The following is a 16,506-nucleotide window of genomic DNA, read 5'->3' as shown; positions in this document are numbered from 1 at the left end:
TTTCCAAAATCTGTTATGATAATTCTATATAGCAATTGATATATAATATGTTTTTTATAATCAAATAATTTTTTAGTCCAGATAAATTTTTTAAAATTTCAAAGTCTTTCCATTCTACTAACGCTCTTCACATCCATATTCTTTACCATATATATAATATAACGCCTTATTTTAATTCCCATGTTTACGATTTATTTGTCGAAAAACTGTCTTGCCCATTAACATCTCGCGAAAATTTTCGACTTTTTGAATGGCCGTTTTCAAGATCTCAAAAACTGTGGGATATTTTTTACAAAGCTAATCGACATTTATTTACCACATATATGTACTATACAATGCACCTGGTTTCATCGAATTTTTACCGTCAGTTTTCTCGTGAGACTACCTTTACATAAATTCTAAATAGGAAATTTTCCTATTTGGAATTAATAGGAAATTTTCGTTTGGTAGACATTGCGGAACATCTTTAAAATATTTACCATTTTCCAAACATGTTTTTTCCATTTTGAAAATTCATAATATAAATTGAGAACTTTACAAAATCTACTTTTTACCATGATGAACAGACTTATGTGGTATCTTTTAAAGATAATTTCATCAGGAAATCATTTACATATTCAAAAATTTATTCCAAAAAATTTTCATCAATTTCGTTTTTTGTAGCGTTTGTATATTTGATACTTCTAGGGTTGCAAATTTGGGAAAAAAGTGAGAAGTTTCCAATCTCAAAAAACACAACTTCTAAAAGACGATTATAAAAAAATTATTTTTTTACTTTACATTTTGAAATCCAGAACTTTTTTGGAATTTTTTCGGTGTCTTTCATAACAGCCAATACATACGATAATATATACTGAGCCATTTAAACCATGATTTGAGCATCTTTAAGAATTAGCAATGCTAATGACCTAATCGTTGTCTGGAAATTTCCTTTGGAAGTTTCCAAAATTCTTGGCCTATTAAATTTGAGAGAGAATTGGAGAAAATTCAAGGGCTGGAAGTAACGTTCACTTTTTGGAAGTTATTAAAATATGTTTTAAAGTGCATTTAGAAACGATATTCTACAACATTTCATTATAAAAAATTGAATTCAAGAAGAAGTTTTTTGAAGCTGTAAAATAATTTTTAATAAAAATGCATAAAATAGTATATTGAACATATTTGGTATCAAAAAATTGAATAAAGGAAAAAGTTTTTGGAAGTTAATTTGAATTGTTTACATTTTTTTCTTGATCTGGAAGTAAATAAAAATTCACTATTTCATGCATGCTATAAAGAGGTCATTCACAATATTTCATGTACACATTATAGTTGATTTAAAGAAAGATTCCCAAAATTTGGAATCTTATTTTGCTTCCTAAGAAGAGATTGAAAACCACAGTGGAGGATTTGCATCTTATATCTTTAATATTATGTTTTCACTCTTTAGATTACCAATTATATAAACATTTGTAAATGAAATTGTTTTGATTTCTTCCTTTTCTTTTGCATTATAAAGAATATTCAATACCTTTCGAAATATAGTAAATTTCATTAATATCAATTAAAGTTAGATATAGTGATTATAGAAATAATTTAATTATTTATCATACAAGCATATTTATCTTATGAACTAAGGGTGTCGTTTTGCGAAAAAAACGTACAATACGCAATTTCGCTAAAAAAACATTTAGCTAGCAATTTCGACCTTTGACTCCACTCAAGACGTCACTTTTTAAATTTTGCGGTATCATATTTTTGGAAAATCTTTATGAATATTATATAAAAAGTCTCTTTAATATCTATATTTCATATTTTTATCGATTTTTAAAGTTTTTGCGAAAAGTATTCAATTATTTTTGCTATTTGGTCTGTAAATGTCAGATTTGCGACATTTTCTGATATGATATTCAGATTCTACGTTGATAATAATGCTTATAGAACCCTCTTGCTATTGTGTCAAAATTGCGAAACCGATAGCAAAAATATCTCGCAATATCAAATTGAGATATTGAGTGAATTATGCATTATAGAGATTAAAAATCTGATTTGTGAAAACATCTCATCAGTTTCTAGCTAATTCAAAAATCTTTACTATCTTATTCGATTAAAATGAAAAGGGAATAGTTTCATTATGCTTTAAATGACAGCCTTATAATATAATCATAGTTTTCGCTCAATATGCAGCATTTTTTTTCGAAATCTATGGTCAATATCCTAAATACTGATTGCTTTGCATTCATATCTCTTACATTTTCTATACTCACATCACTATTCATTGCTATTCCTATCTTTTTCATTTTTGTTTGTTTCTCATAATTTCTCAAAAAACATGATAACTTGATATTTGTAAATATCATACTTTATAACGTAAATAAGAACTTGACCTATTAAGAAAAGCAGTAATGAAAAGAAAATCTGAAATTCATAAAAATTACAAGTTTCTGATGACAATTAGCTTAATTAAACCAGGTACAAGATTATATAATTGTATTTTTTGCATGCTAAGATCAGTCATAATGTAAACCTCTCAATTTTATTGTCGTGGGAAGTATCTCAATTCCTTCAAAAACATTGAAAAACTATTTAATTTTAAAAATATAATACTTTTAATTAGTTAATTAATTGGAGATATTTTTTAAAAATCACTTTTGATAATACTTTTGAGAACTTTAATTAAAAAAATATATTCAAAAATATCCAGGATATCAAGAGGGAATTGTTCCTTATGAGGTATATAGTTATGATGTATACCTCATAAGGAACAATTCCCTCCTTAAAACGAGAAAACTTGTTCGAAATTGTTTATCATTTCGAACAAGTTTTCTCGTTTTTAATAAGAAACTAAAGGCTATGAGGCACTGATTATATATTAGTGCCTCACAGCCTTTAGTTTCTAATAGATAGCTGGGAAACTTTCTCCAAATGATAAGTTATTCAGAGAAAGTTTCCCAGCTATCAAGAGGGAATTGTTCCTTATGAGGTATATAGTTATGATGTATACCTCATAAGGAACAATTCCCTCCTTAAAATCGTAGACATTTTTATACTTATTAATCAACCATTCAAAATCATATTCCTCTGAAAAGTTATTTTATTAAAAATTTAGAATTTTAATAAATATAGAGTTTGAATTTCATACAATACCTATATATTTTCAATAATGGAATTTGAAAACCATTCTCAAAAGTTCTCAGAAAACCTTTTTTCATTAATTTTAAGAAATCTGAGTATTAAATTAAGTGATAAATTCGTTTGACACTACTTTAATTTTTAAATTCAAAAAATTATATGTGCTTCTTAAAATGACTCAAAAAATTTTATTATAAAATAATATATAATATTAAAAATCCCACAACATTTTTTTACTTTACATAATCGTACTTCCTCGACGATTAATTTCCACTCAATTTCTATCGTTGACCGAACTTAGCATGCAACATATTTTCTATCCAATTATCCATATAATATTTTATCCAGAAAAAATAACTTGATCAATACCAAATGATTTTTTAACGAGTAAATAAAGTATTTTCTTTACACACACATTGTATATCATAGTTTTTTTTTTGGTTTCGCAAAACATCCAAAAACAAATATGCTATAAAAGTGACAATTTTAGCAAAACGAAACCCTTATATGAACAAGCATTACATATCATATATATCTTAACAACAAATGAATATTCATATAATCTTTTAACTTCCAGAAAATCTTCCAAAAATGAATTTTTTTCTCTTCCAAATTTATGCTGTGCTTCTAAATTTGCAACCCTAGATACTTCTAAAATTTGAGAAAGGATTCAAGTTTTTCCATTCAATTTTTGGATAATAAAAAAATGAAGCTGGATGTAATTTTAGTGATATTAAGCTAATTAAAACATTTGGATACCCTACTCAAGCATCAAAAATGATATGGTGTGTCAATTCCATTAATGTTTTGCAAATATCTTCACAAATTATAGATTTAATTGCAACTAACATAATATCTATTCAAATGTCGCTTTCCTTAATTGATGTTATTTTCCAAATTCGTGATAAAAATATTAAATTATTAGCAAAACTTTACCAAAAGATACTAAACAAATTTCCAGACATTATCAAGCCAGAAAATGAGAAATTGGTGACGCTTCTATATTATAAAGGTTTCAAATTCAAAAACTTCCTGTCTAAAATGAAAGAAGAAGAATTTAAGGTCATCATATACTATATTGCATGGGATAAAGTTGATGACCTTATCCCAGATCTTTATATTAATAAGAAAATATGAAATTATTCCATATTGATTCGGTTGCATATGAACCATGAAAAAATCTAGTTGATTTCCATATGAAAATTGAAATAAGCAGAAATCGAATAATTTGCTGCATATGGTTTTTGGAAAAAATAATTTAATATCACAAGTATTCAAATTCAAGGAAAGGTTGTTGTCTTGGAGAAAAAATGAATAATCTTAATTTGTCACTTTTTAACATCATTTGTAAATATTTATTAATGGTAATTTGTATGCCTTATTGTTATCAAAATAAAAAAATTCGATCATGGTTGTTTAAAATTTTTTTTCGTAAAATTTTTGTTATCCAATAATCGAACATTGATATTATCATATATCTGAGCTATGTAATTTATTTATCAGACAAAAATTGAAAAATCTATAAATATGAAACGATAATTAAATTATGGAAGAAATGTCAAATATGTAGTAGAATAAAACGAAGGTTTTAATCGAACGGTTTGATGTTAAGGGTATATGATTGGATAAATAAATTGGAGGTTTTAGTATACAGTAAAAATACCAGCTTCGAAAGGCGAAGAGAACTCGCTTTCTTCAAAATCGAAGAAGTTTTCGGGAGTAATATCACCAAATGCGAAGCGTGCATTCATCTGAACAGAGTTTGTTGGAGCCATATCAATTATCGGGGGTTTCTCCGAGGGAAAAGATATGGGCGACAAATTCTGTGTTTCAGCTGCATGGCCAAAAAATGTTGCTGTTGGGACAAAATTCCATGATGCCAATAATTCAGATTTAGATACAGCCGGCTCAGATTGGCGGCTGAGTTTAATAGACCCTACCGTTTTTCTCTTGAGCTGCTTGTATCTGTATCTGCATTGGACATCTGTGCGATTACCCATTTCGAGTGAAATTTGTGTCCATTTCTTTTCGCCGTATTTTTCAATTAATTTAAGTAATTTTTCGTTTTCTTCTTCCGCCCAGTCATCCTTGGAGATCTTTGGATCGAGTGCTCTGGCCCATCTTTGTGCGCATTGTGGGCGAGAACGTCCGTTTCCAACAAAGTCAGAAATAGATGACCAAGCGTCAATTCCATATTTGAGAATTCCAGCAATAAGACGATTGTCTTCCATTTGAGTCCACGGACGTGTCTTTTTGCCTGGAAGTGGATCCTTAACATTTGAAGAACCGACTTTCGTGCATGTTTCTAAAATCTTCTTAAGTCTCTTTATGGGCTCTGTGGTTCCTGTAAGGGATTGCGCAAGTTGTGCAACCTCATCATAATTCGACCTAAGACGGAGGAAATTAGATATTGATGTTCCAAGATGCGAGTTGTAATCGAGATTTTCGCAGTTGACCTGCGGAAACTGAGCAAGAATAAATCTGGTAACTAGTTCTATAGAAGCCTCCTGTAACATCAAATTTAGAGTTGCCAAGCTGCTAACAATTTGAATAAAACCGAAATTTAAATAGAATTTTAATAATTGACATTGAATCGTGACCGATTGAAATAAAAGTGACTATCTGGTCATTTCTTTATTCTCTTGTATTCTTAAAGAACATGGCATATTTGAACTTTACTTCAAAAACTTAGTTTTACGCAATTTTTCAGAATAAAATCGGTTCAATATTAGGACTTTAGACCATATTTGGAGCATACTTTTATATGTCGAAGGCAGGAAAATTTAAACTTCAAATTTTGAAAGATATTCAAAACTGTATTCAAAATTTAAAAACAAGGCTTAGGGGAAAAAATTATTTTTAATCTCACTTATATAAAAGACATATAATATGACATTTTTTGAATAAAATAGAATTGATGAAATAATTGAAACAAACAAATGCAATCACTCGTTATTAGCCTATAGAATCGCCTCATGATTTGTAATCAAGTTCACTTATTTTTAATTTCTTATTTTTTATTTTATAAATTTGCTACTTTCCATTCTTCATTTTTATTACAAGTCATTATAACTCAACTTGAACATAAGACTTGGCACTTCTGTTTCGAGGATTTATTCAAGAATAAAGTAGTATCATCTATGAAATTTGTAGATCATACCCGAAAACTAATCGATTGGAAATGTCCGTATAGTTCTATTTAAACATATTGATAGATTCATTGATATTTATTGATGTCTCGCTAATTGTTATTGTTTCTATAGATGTATCAATTAATAATTATAATTTTGATTTGTCTAATATACCGACAGCGTGTTTTAACCTTATGTTATTATATTTGCTTCATATGGAATTACCTTAAAATATTTTTCTTTGTAAATAATTTATTGTTGTTGAAAATAATGCATAGATATGATATATCTCATATATTTTAAAGTTAAGCGCATGCGTAAAAATCGAAATTGAATGTATAATTTAACTATATCAAGCTATTAAACTATATATGATATGAAATGCATAATTATGCAATTGCAGATTAAGTCAAGCATTCAAATGTTTCATGCGTAATTTCCCTTTGATGATAATACTTTGCATGTGCTTTTATGCAATAAAATGAGATTATTCATTAATTTTTTTTCATTCAATAAGAACAAGGCTGCAATGTAATGGTTGAAGCAGAATAACTGAAAGAATATCTATCGTTCGTTATAAGAACTATGAATTCTAGTTTCATATTTAATGAAAAGAAAAACTATATGAAATCTTAAATAGCAATCAAATAATAAAACATTATCTTTGAATGTTATTAGATCCTTTTGTATTTGATGATTGACCTGTACTTAGAAAAAAAAAATATCGATAATAATCGTGTAAAAAATGGAATGATATTATTGAAAATATATTAGTACTTCTTTTCAGTATACTTTTACTTCTAAACTTGAAGTGCTATTAACATAATATTATAACTTACTCCAAGTACATCTTCTGGATGACAACCTGGCGTTTAAGGGCCTCAATATCCGACTTTGTAATCTTGAGGAACTCGTCAAACTTCTTTGGGTCCTTGATTCCAGTGCCTTCTGTGTACATGTTATCAGCCCATCTCTTGTAATGCTCTTGGAAGTTCTTCTGTGGAAAATCAAGAGCAATCTTTTGAATAGATTCGCGCAAATTGGCCATTACTGACTCATTAGCGAAGGTGCGAGATAGGAAAGATGAGAGCATCGATAGAATTCTGAAATTCAAAAAAATTCAATGCTTTTGAAATCATATTAAAAGACTGTATCTAAAATGTATTCCATGATTGGATCATTTTTTTCAAAGTTGTCCGAACAAAATAAATTTTTTTTGGGAAAAATTTCTTCCCAATACATAGAAGTGTAGATTTCCTAATTATTCAATTAAACCTGATGATGTGATGATTTTAAGCGAATCGATTTTAACTTTTGAGGTTGTTTATGGAAGAGCAAAATAAATTGATGTATTTGTTTAGTATATTCTTCTCCCATTAGCTTTCAGTTGCTGGTATATTCTGAATTACTGAATATGATGATATATGCTGCATTTAATAAATATATTTCAATAATTGCTATATGAACTGTTTATATAATATGATATGAACTAATGTGCCTTAATGTAGATAAGGCTAATAAAGAATTTTTATTTATGGAAAATTAAAACAATTTTGAGATGGAATCAAGATTGATTGTATATTTTAAACTCATTTTCCATTCCAGTACATACTCCATTTGATTGAAAATATAGCTGGCGATGATGAATTGATCATAAACTTTATTCATTGAACAGCATTTTTCGAAGAAATCATAAAAGTACGTGATCTCATTCTTTACCCTATAGGTGTTTCTGAACGCTGAATGATCCCCAATAAAAATTCGATCCTAACTGATTTTTGAAATTATTGTATGAAATTTATTATTTGTGAGACAAATGATCGTTATCAACTCAAAAGATTTCTACCGGTTGAAATTTAAAAATGAATTATTTTATATCATAAAGCCAATATAAATTGTTGGTTTATTTTGATTGTCAATTTTTGTTCGGAACAAAATCGAATCAGAAAATTTCTGCAGTTTTTCCTATAAAATCACAAAATATGGATTATTTTCCTCCTGAAAATTTTTACATAAAAATTGCCTTGAAAAAAATTTTAATTCTGTTTGGATCATAATTCAACTACATATTAAGGCTAATCCTAATTGATGATACAAATTGACGAAATTATCTTTTTCTTGATTCATAAATTCTAAATGTATACGTACTAATTTATTTCTAACTTCAGTGCACAAATAAGTGAATTAAAATCAATGATCCGAAGGGGTTATCTCTTTGATGCTATTATTTCTCACAGTGCTGTTGTTTTTGGCGTGAGAACATTAAATGAAGATATCATTAAATAGTACTGCTTTATTTCTAACCAACAGTTTGAAGGAGAAAACGATCCCTTTACTAAAAGTAGCCCTATCAGATGATAAATCTGTTATAGGATCCCACGCTTTCCAAAGTTTACAAGTTGGAGCAAGCGAATTAAATCAGGCTGTATTACAAAGTGACATCTTTCGGAATATTGCCCTTGAATTACTAACAGACCAAACTACTCCAGAGTATACAATCGGTAGATTAGCATCCCTTACGCAGACATTTCTATTAAACTCACCAGAAGAAGCCCAACCTGAACTCGGATTTATCTTCCATTTCCTGAGATATTGCGGAAATCCTACTGTTTTCAACTTTTGGGAAACGATTACAGGTGATCCTCGTGCAGAAAAGTCTCAGCAATGGCTTCTGGATATGGGATATTCAGAATACGTTGCTAGAGAGCTTCATAACTTCGATCCTTCCTATGAATCAAAAAGCGAAAACAAATTTATTGACCCAATTTTGACAAAACTTTTCTGTATATATCAAATCATCTTTAAATCAGCTACAAACCCGTTACTCGCATCAGGATTCCGTACACAAGAAATCATTGATGCTGTTAAACAAGGACTTAAAAATCCGCCAGATTTTATTATTTCAGCTCAATGGAAGGCCCTTAATTCCTTATGTACGGCAGAAACTGAGTTCATGATGCGTGATTTGATACCAAAAGCATTGCAATATCTCTCAGAACCGATGACTTATTTAGCTCAATACAGAGTTTCAGCATTAGACTTTATCGTACTGATGATGGACTTCTATCCATCATGTTTTAGTACATTAAAGCGATCAATGCTACTCCAAAACCTTACAGTTTTAATTTTACAATTCCAGGAGACCACAATTTTACATTCTTCATTCAGGAACTTTGTAAAGAAGGCTTTGACCGATAACGATTACGCAGAAGTCGTTGTGACCATTTATTCGCCGATTATGATGGATATCGCTCATCGTCATCAAAACAAGGTTTTATCGCCAACCTGCTTTGAAATTATGGACTATTTCATTGAACAGTCGAAGAAAAACCCTGTTATTAAGAAAGCTCTCGCAACAAATCCTGAATGGAACGAATTCTTCAAAAAAGATTTTCCTGAGTACAAGAAACTGTTGGATTCGAGCTATGGAGGATACCTGTCTGGAAAGGTCGTTATGATATTCAAGGAACTATTCCACTGAAGTTATATTTTGTTTACTTTTGTTTATTAGAGTTATTTCTTATATTTAGTTATTGATATAAAATCTATCTAAGTTATTAGTATGTTTTTTACCTCGCTTAATTTAATACACATGTTTTTAAAATGAAAATAAAATTTGGCGTCAAAAATTTTCTCACTGGGTTTTCGTCTATCAATCCCAGCTCATTATATACGCAACCAATCAAAAATCTGATATGGGAGTCCAAGGCTAACTTTTTGTTGTCTACCTAATAAAAGAGGAAGCAGCATTAGTGAGAATAATCGCAAATATTCAATTTAAATTATCTTTTTATTCTTAATTTAAAGTGACAAAAAGAATAAAAAACCTATTCTAAGGCATGTTGTTATGTAAATGAGACTAGACATCATATTTTATGTTATGAAAAAAAAATATTTAGAATTTTAGAACAAAATAAATAGAAAAAATAGCATAACTTATGGATGTGCGTATATTAAATTTAATAAATTAAGAGAAATTATTTTTGGCGCCAAAATTATTCGTTAACTCTCAAATTTTTCTGAGTCAATAAGCCGCCAAAAAAGTGTCATTTTGTTTCATTAGAGAAAGATGAATTGTCCATGTCATCCAATCGGGAACAAGGGGGATGGGGATTAGATGATAAAGAAGCAATTCATGCTCTCTATCTGAAGCAATCAGACTTACCAGCAACAATGTGAATCGATTTGGCTTTAAAGTTAATATAGCAGATCAGCTTGTTACTGGAGAGACTAGGCATTACGATTGATTCGCTGTAGTGCTCTACTTTAATTTAAGAGTAGTAACGGATAACTGAATTCCCAAAGTTCTTTAGGTGATCCAAAACACTGTAGCTGCTTGAACTTTGGACGAGCCTCGCACCCCAGAGAATAGAAATCCCAATCTTGCTCATGTTTAGTTGAATTAGTCTGCAGCAGTACAGCTCTGATACCACAAGATCGTGATGTATACAAAGTCACAACGCTATTTGATTCAACAACTAGCTAGTTTTGACATCAAATTGCAAAATTTGACTTCGTTATGAGCTCTTTGTAGCAAAAATACATTACACTTAAAGACTAGTTGCTAGACTGTAGTAGTTTGTTCGTATATATCTATTTTTCCCCAACGTATTGCATACTACATTTTGACAAGACTTGCAACCTTATAGTAACCTCGTTGGGAATTGTTCAAGCAAAGCGTAGGTAGTTAAGGTCGAGTAAGAGTTCTTCTTAAATCTTTCACTGAATGAGTAGGTGTTGGAAGAACTGTTCTCTAAAGCGATACAGTTGCGCTACATGTTCGTCAACTTGTCTAGAAATAAATATATCATTTGTTTTATACGTTTTTTCGTAATAAATCTATTTGTATTTGTTGTATTTGAGTATGAAGATAACAAAAACTACGGCATAAGACGCAGTACACTGGGCTTCGTTGCCATTTTATTTACCATGTTAAGAATAAACTTAACAGACATGCTTTGTTTTCGACGAAGCCATCTAAAATAACGTACATCTAAATAAAACTAAAAAACTGTAAAATTTCTTTATTTGATAGTATACTTCAAATTATGCACTATACCTTCTAGAATTCTATAACACTCTTTGCATATAATTTTTTTAAAAAAAGTTATATCTCGACAAAAATATGATTTATCAATAGAGTATGTAAAATAAAACTCATTCGCAGTATTAAAAAATCGTAAATCTTTCCAAAAAAATTTTGAATTACAAATTTTAAAACTTAAAAAAAATTTTTTGAAGCGAAAAAACGAAATCTAATTTTTTTTGGAAAATTTAGAATAAATAGAGCTCTTTAACTCGTCGAATGCAAATTGTTTTCAAGTTTTTTTCGACCGGAAATTGAACTTTTAGAGTTTATACAATAAGATTCACATGAAAAAATACGGGTTTAACAAAGAAATCACCAATATAAAGGTTTTTTAGTAGAACGAGATTGATAAAAACTATGGTATGATAAAAAGACGATAATTTTTTTGGCGGGATAATTGAAGAATATGAATGATTCGAATTACAGACATACTCTAGTCCGAAACTTACTATGGTTCGTGACTTATTTTTGACACAGAATAGCTGTAGACTAAGGCTTACTCTAGATCCAGACTTATTATACAATTAAATTTGCTTTTGGAATAAGACTTAATTTTAGTTACAAACTTATCTTAATATCAGACTTATATTTAGAATCAGACTTACTTTAGTCTAGAACTTACATTTAGAATCAGACTTCCATTTCAAGTCAGACTTACTTTCGTCCGAGACTTACATTTCAAGTCAGACTTACTTTCGTCCGAGACTTACATTTCAAGTCAGACTTACTTTCGTCCGAGACTTACATTTCAAGTCAGACTTACTTTCGTCCGAGACTTACATTTTAAGTCATACTTACATTAATATCAAACTTATATTAACCTACGACTTACTTTTATTCCCAGACATCTTGATCCACACTGACATTGAAAACCACTCATACATCTAAAGCCACTCAAACATCTAGATCCACTACGACATGGAAATCCACTCAAACATAATTTTTGCTCTCTAACTACATTTTTATATGATTTTACAACCTAAATTTTCTTCTTTACCTAAAGATTATTCGCAATATCTGAATATCATTAATTAATTGAGATATTCAAGTTTTGACAGCGGATTTGGAAAGCAGACTTGATGGAGATTTTAAATCTGATGTCAAATCTTGGTTTTGTGCATTATTGGAAGAGAAAAAAGGGTGTTAATTGCAAATCTTAAATATAGGTTTTTACGAAAAATGTAATTAGGGTTAGAATCATAGAAAGATATATCTGTCAGACATTGTTATGTGTGACAGATAATATTGCATCTCATAGACACTGTTGCATCTCAGACACTGTTATTTCATAGACACTGTTGCATCTCATACACACTGTTGCATCTCAGACACTGTTGCATCTCAGACACTGTTGCATCTCAGACACTGTTGCATCTCATAGACACTGTTGCATCTCAGACACTGTTGCATCTCATAGACACTGTTGTATCTCATAGACACTGTTGCATCTCATAGACACTGTTGCATCTCATAGACACTGTTGCATCTCATAGACACTGTTGCATCTCATAGACACTGTTGCATCTCATAGACACTGTTGCATCTATCACTTACTTTTGCTTCTGTTAGATACTATTGTATCTCTCAGACACTATTCCATCTCATTAACACTGTTGCATCAGTCTCTCACTGTTGCATCTTTCATTGACTTTTTTATCTCTCAGGAAATATTTTATCTCTATAATATTTTTTATATCTCCCAAACTTTTACATCTTTCTGATTAATTTTTTTATCCTTTTTCATTCTGTTCTGTATATCGAATCTTTATATAACAAATAATTAAATAGTTTCTCATATTTATTAACTGTTTTTATAAACAATAATCATACACATTTTATTCATATAAATATTTTTTTCACAAACCATTTTTCCTCTTCCTTCTTACAACAAAATCTGGATCTCTTTCCTTGTCTTTATTATCAAAAACTTCTTCGATAATTTTTGAAATCATGTCTTTGTTTTGCTGATATTCATCTGATTCTTCCGGAAGATATGCATTACTTAATGCCAAATCTATCACTTCTGGATGTGTTTTTCTTAATGATGATATATAATGAATTGCCTGAATTGTATCATAATCGATGTTCATCCCAAGATTAAACATGAAACTTGTTGCCTTGTCAATTGACGGAAGATTTAAAATGCGTTGAACAAGACTTTTAACTCCTATATCTGGAGTTACTTGTTCTTCATACAAGTAAATTTCGTTCTCAACTTTGGTTGTAAATGTTTTCCGAGCCGAAATTTTGCATTGTTCATTTTTCTGATCACCCTTTCCTATCGGATTGTCTTCATCATCATAAACTAGAATATTCTTCGAACTATTGAATTCCAATTTTCCAATATGAAATGCTTTAGGTTTTTCTAAATCGGCCGGTTTTACATCTAAGATGTTATGAATACATGGAATATGAACACCATATAGTTTATAAACATTTTCCATGTTGCAGTTGCATTTACAATGCTGTTCGACTTTATTTTTAATTGCCGAAATTTTCAATTTTCTATAAAGTTTCATTACATTATCATTTTTTGGATCATCAATTTGATTAAATCTCGACATTATATGTTCAATCATTGTTTGGAACTTCAAAAGTTTGTTTGTGCTTGAAATCTCCTTCATTTTGGTATTCAAGCTCCCGTGATTACCTTCCGCATGATTGCTAGGCATGATTTTGACATCTCTCTTAAATCGTGCGATTTTGGATTTGAATTCCTCTTTGCCAAGATTGATCCATTTTTCCATATCAAGAGGATCAACCAATTCATTCTTATTTAAATGATTAACAATTTCGGAGTATGTTTCGTATCTAACATTATACGTTGCTTCATCTTCTGCATATATTACTTCTCGAATCAATCCCCTCATGATTACACTATCTTTAATTGTTTTTAAAAAATGATAAGCGCAAAGCCAATGAATTAAATGGCTACTTTTGCAAAAACTTTCAAGAGAAGAGTGCAAATCGCTTAAAATCGGGACATTTTGAATATCAACATCTGTAGCAGATGAAACTAGTCTTTCATAAAAGATTCTGTAAGCATTTGAGTTTTCGCTCAGCCCGAAGTAATATCCCAGTGGATAACCTGTGTTATTAATAACACACTGGGGTAATATAAGTATATACGGAGGAAACGAAAACGTGGCATCCAGTTCGATGGTCTGGATACATTCGTTTTCAATTGCAACCTTAATAAATCAGGTACAAGGTCTGGGATCCAGCATGACCATTGAATTGATTTTGAATTGCAAGTTGCAAGATCTTTTAGCTTATCTTCTAAAAGATGGACATAAACTTTGCCGGGTAATTGTTTAAGTAACGAGCGCAAATCATAAATATCCTTAATTATTGGTGAATTGAAGTTGGTATAACGTGTCAGTTTTTTGCTTAACTTATTTGAAGGAATTACACATTTTGAAATTTGAACTCTGTTAATAACATCCTCGATTAAATAAGGTATATCTTTGTTATTCCTTATTATAACAGCTTGACTCATTTTTTTGTTAATAATTATTGTAAAAGCCTTATATCGATTTCCTTCAATATATTTTCGATCAAAATCAAGTTCTAGAATTAAACGATCACTAGGATCAGTGTCTTTAAAATAGAAGTCTGTGTATTTGGGAGGATTTTCTTGTTCCTTAAATGGAACTATTTTAAGGAAAAAAGGAAGATAATTAAAGAGTTCATGAATCTCACTGAAATTCCATATATCTGAGGCACCAATATTCCAAGTTACTTGGCGTGATTCTTTGTCATAATTATGCATTACTTCAATGTTTGCAATTTTAAGAACATTATATCCGCGGGGAATTTCATTAATCATGCGTTTTGATAAATAATAGCCACTTGCAATGCGATTATATACATTGAAAATGAAATCTGCCTGTGAATCAAGAATATATGAAACAAATTGCTCTTTGTCATCGTCAATAAGATCTTTAGATACATATTGAAAAAATACAGCCATATTTTTTAATCTAGCTGCGTGCCTGACAACAGACTTCATGAATCCTTTCGATCGAACAATATCATCTGGTTTATATGAATTAATGTAAGATATAATTTCCGCAAAATTTTGATATTTTAAATAGCATTCAAATGCGAATGAACTTATACGAATTTTCTTGGATTTAAGTAAATTCAGTTCAAAACCAGCGATCAATGATTTTTTGACATTGAGGATATTGACATAATATTTTTTTCCGCATTGAACATTATATATAAATTTTTGGTTATCGTCAAAGTTTGATAGTTTTTCAGTATTTGCACATAAATATTCAAGGATATTGTTTGCATTGAAAGCATATGCTAATTCTATCACCAAAAATGGTTGTTCCAATATTGCGACCAAATAGTTTGGATAAAAAAGCGTCAAGATCATCCATTAACAAAGTATCAATTAGAAAATCCTTCAATGTTTGTGGAAAAACATGAATATAGTTATATTCTTCTTCATCACCCATATCCTTGCTATATTCGTCTGCTATTGAAGTTAAGTATTCATTTGGTGTAGGGTAAAATTCTAAATTGTCCAGTATTTCATTGACCGCCGGTGCGAAATTTAAGTTATGTATTACAAAAAGGGTAATGTAGTTATAAGCATCACATGTACGAATGCGCTTACATTCAGCCTGAATATCATTAAATTCTGGATCTTCTAAATCGAGGTCTATATTATTCTGAACGAGATATTTTGAATAATTTATTATCTTAAGAATAGTACTATTGATTTTATTTAGATCAATAATACATCCATAATCAAAAGGAGCCATGGCCATTAAACGGAATGTCAATTTTAAAAGTAAACGAATTTTAGGATTAAACTAAGAAGAAATTTAAAATTTAAGTAAGAGAAATAATTTTTATAAAATAAATTTAATAATGAAAACAAAAAAGAAAAATATTTAAAATTAGAAATAGAGTAAGATAATGTAATAGTGTCCGAGAGATAAAACAGTGTCTGACAGATGCAACAGTGTCTATGAGATGCAACAGTGTCTATGAGATGCAACAGTGTCTGACAGATGCAATAGTGTGTATGAGATGCAACAGTGTCTGAAAGATGCAACAGTGTCTATGAGATGCAACAGTGTCTATGAGATGCAACAGTGTCTATGAGATGCAACAGTGTCTATGAGATGCAACAGTGTCTATGAGATGCAACAGTGT

At 29.8% G+C, this 16,506-nt stretch overlaps 5 protein-coding genes across 5 annotated transcripts; 1 reads left to right on the top strand and 4 right to left on the bottom strand.

Moving 5' to 3' along the window:
* Positions 1-4,284: 4,284 nt before the first annotated feature.
* Positions 4,285-5,651, bottom strand: TVAGG3_0283220 (RNA polymerase II transcription regulator recruiting protein; the record flags this gene model as incomplete). Its single annotated transcript, XM_001311839.2, has 1 exon — positions 4,755-5,627. One exon carries the CDS (start codon positions 5,625-5,627, stop codon positions 4,755-4,757), a length of 873 nt encoding a protein of 290 aa, XP_001311840.1.
* Positions 5,652-6,773: 1,122 nt separating this feature from the next.
* On the bottom strand, positions 6,774-7,347 carry TVAGG3_0283210 (uncharacterized protein; the record flags this gene model as incomplete). The annotated part of the gene is made up of 1 exon (XM_001311840.2): positions 7,078-7,335. One exon carries the CDS (start codon positions 7,333-7,335, stop codon positions 7,078-7,080), a length of 258 nt encoding a protein of 85 aa, XP_001311841.1.
* Positions 7,348-8,415: 1,068 nt separating this feature from the next.
* Positions 8,416-9,723, top strand: TVAGG3_0283200 (enzyme binding ARM repeat protein; the record flags this gene model as incomplete). The annotated part of the gene is made up of 2 exons (XM_001311841.2): positions 8,436-8,527; positions 8,553-9,723. 2 exons carry the CDS (start codon positions 8,436-8,438, stop codon positions 9,721-9,723), a joined length of 1,263 nt encoding a protein of 420 aa, XP_001311842.1.
* Positions 9,724-13,187: 3,464 nt separating this feature from the next.
* TVAGG3_0283190 (uncharacterized protein) lies at positions 13,188-14,201 on the bottom strand (the record flags this gene model as incomplete). Its single annotated transcript, XM_001281953.2, has 1 exon — positions 13,188-14,201. One exon carries the CDS (start codon positions 14,199-14,201, stop codon positions 13,188-13,190), a length of 1,014 nt encoding a protein of 337 aa, XP_001281954.2.
* Positions 14,202-15,614: 1,413 nt separating this feature from the next.
* Positions 15,615-16,115, bottom strand: TVAGG3_0283180 (uncharacterized protein; the record flags this gene model as incomplete). Its single annotated transcript, XM_001311842.1, has 1 exon — positions 15,615-16,115. One exon carries the CDS (start codon positions 16,113-16,115, stop codon positions 15,615-15,617), a length of 501 nt encoding a protein of 166 aa, XP_001311843.1.
* Positions 16,116-16,506: the final 391 nt, after the last annotated feature.

Source organism: Trichomonas vaginalis, chromosome V (genome assembly GCF_026262505.1).
Source record: "Trichomonas vaginalis G3 chromosome V, whole genome shotgun sequence".
NCBI lineage: Eukaryota > Parabasalia > Trichomonadida > Trichomonadidae > Trichomonas > Trichomonas vaginalis.
The sequence above is the reverse complement of the archived record's forward strand: the minus strand, read 5'-3'. Positions and strand labels throughout refer to the sequence as shown.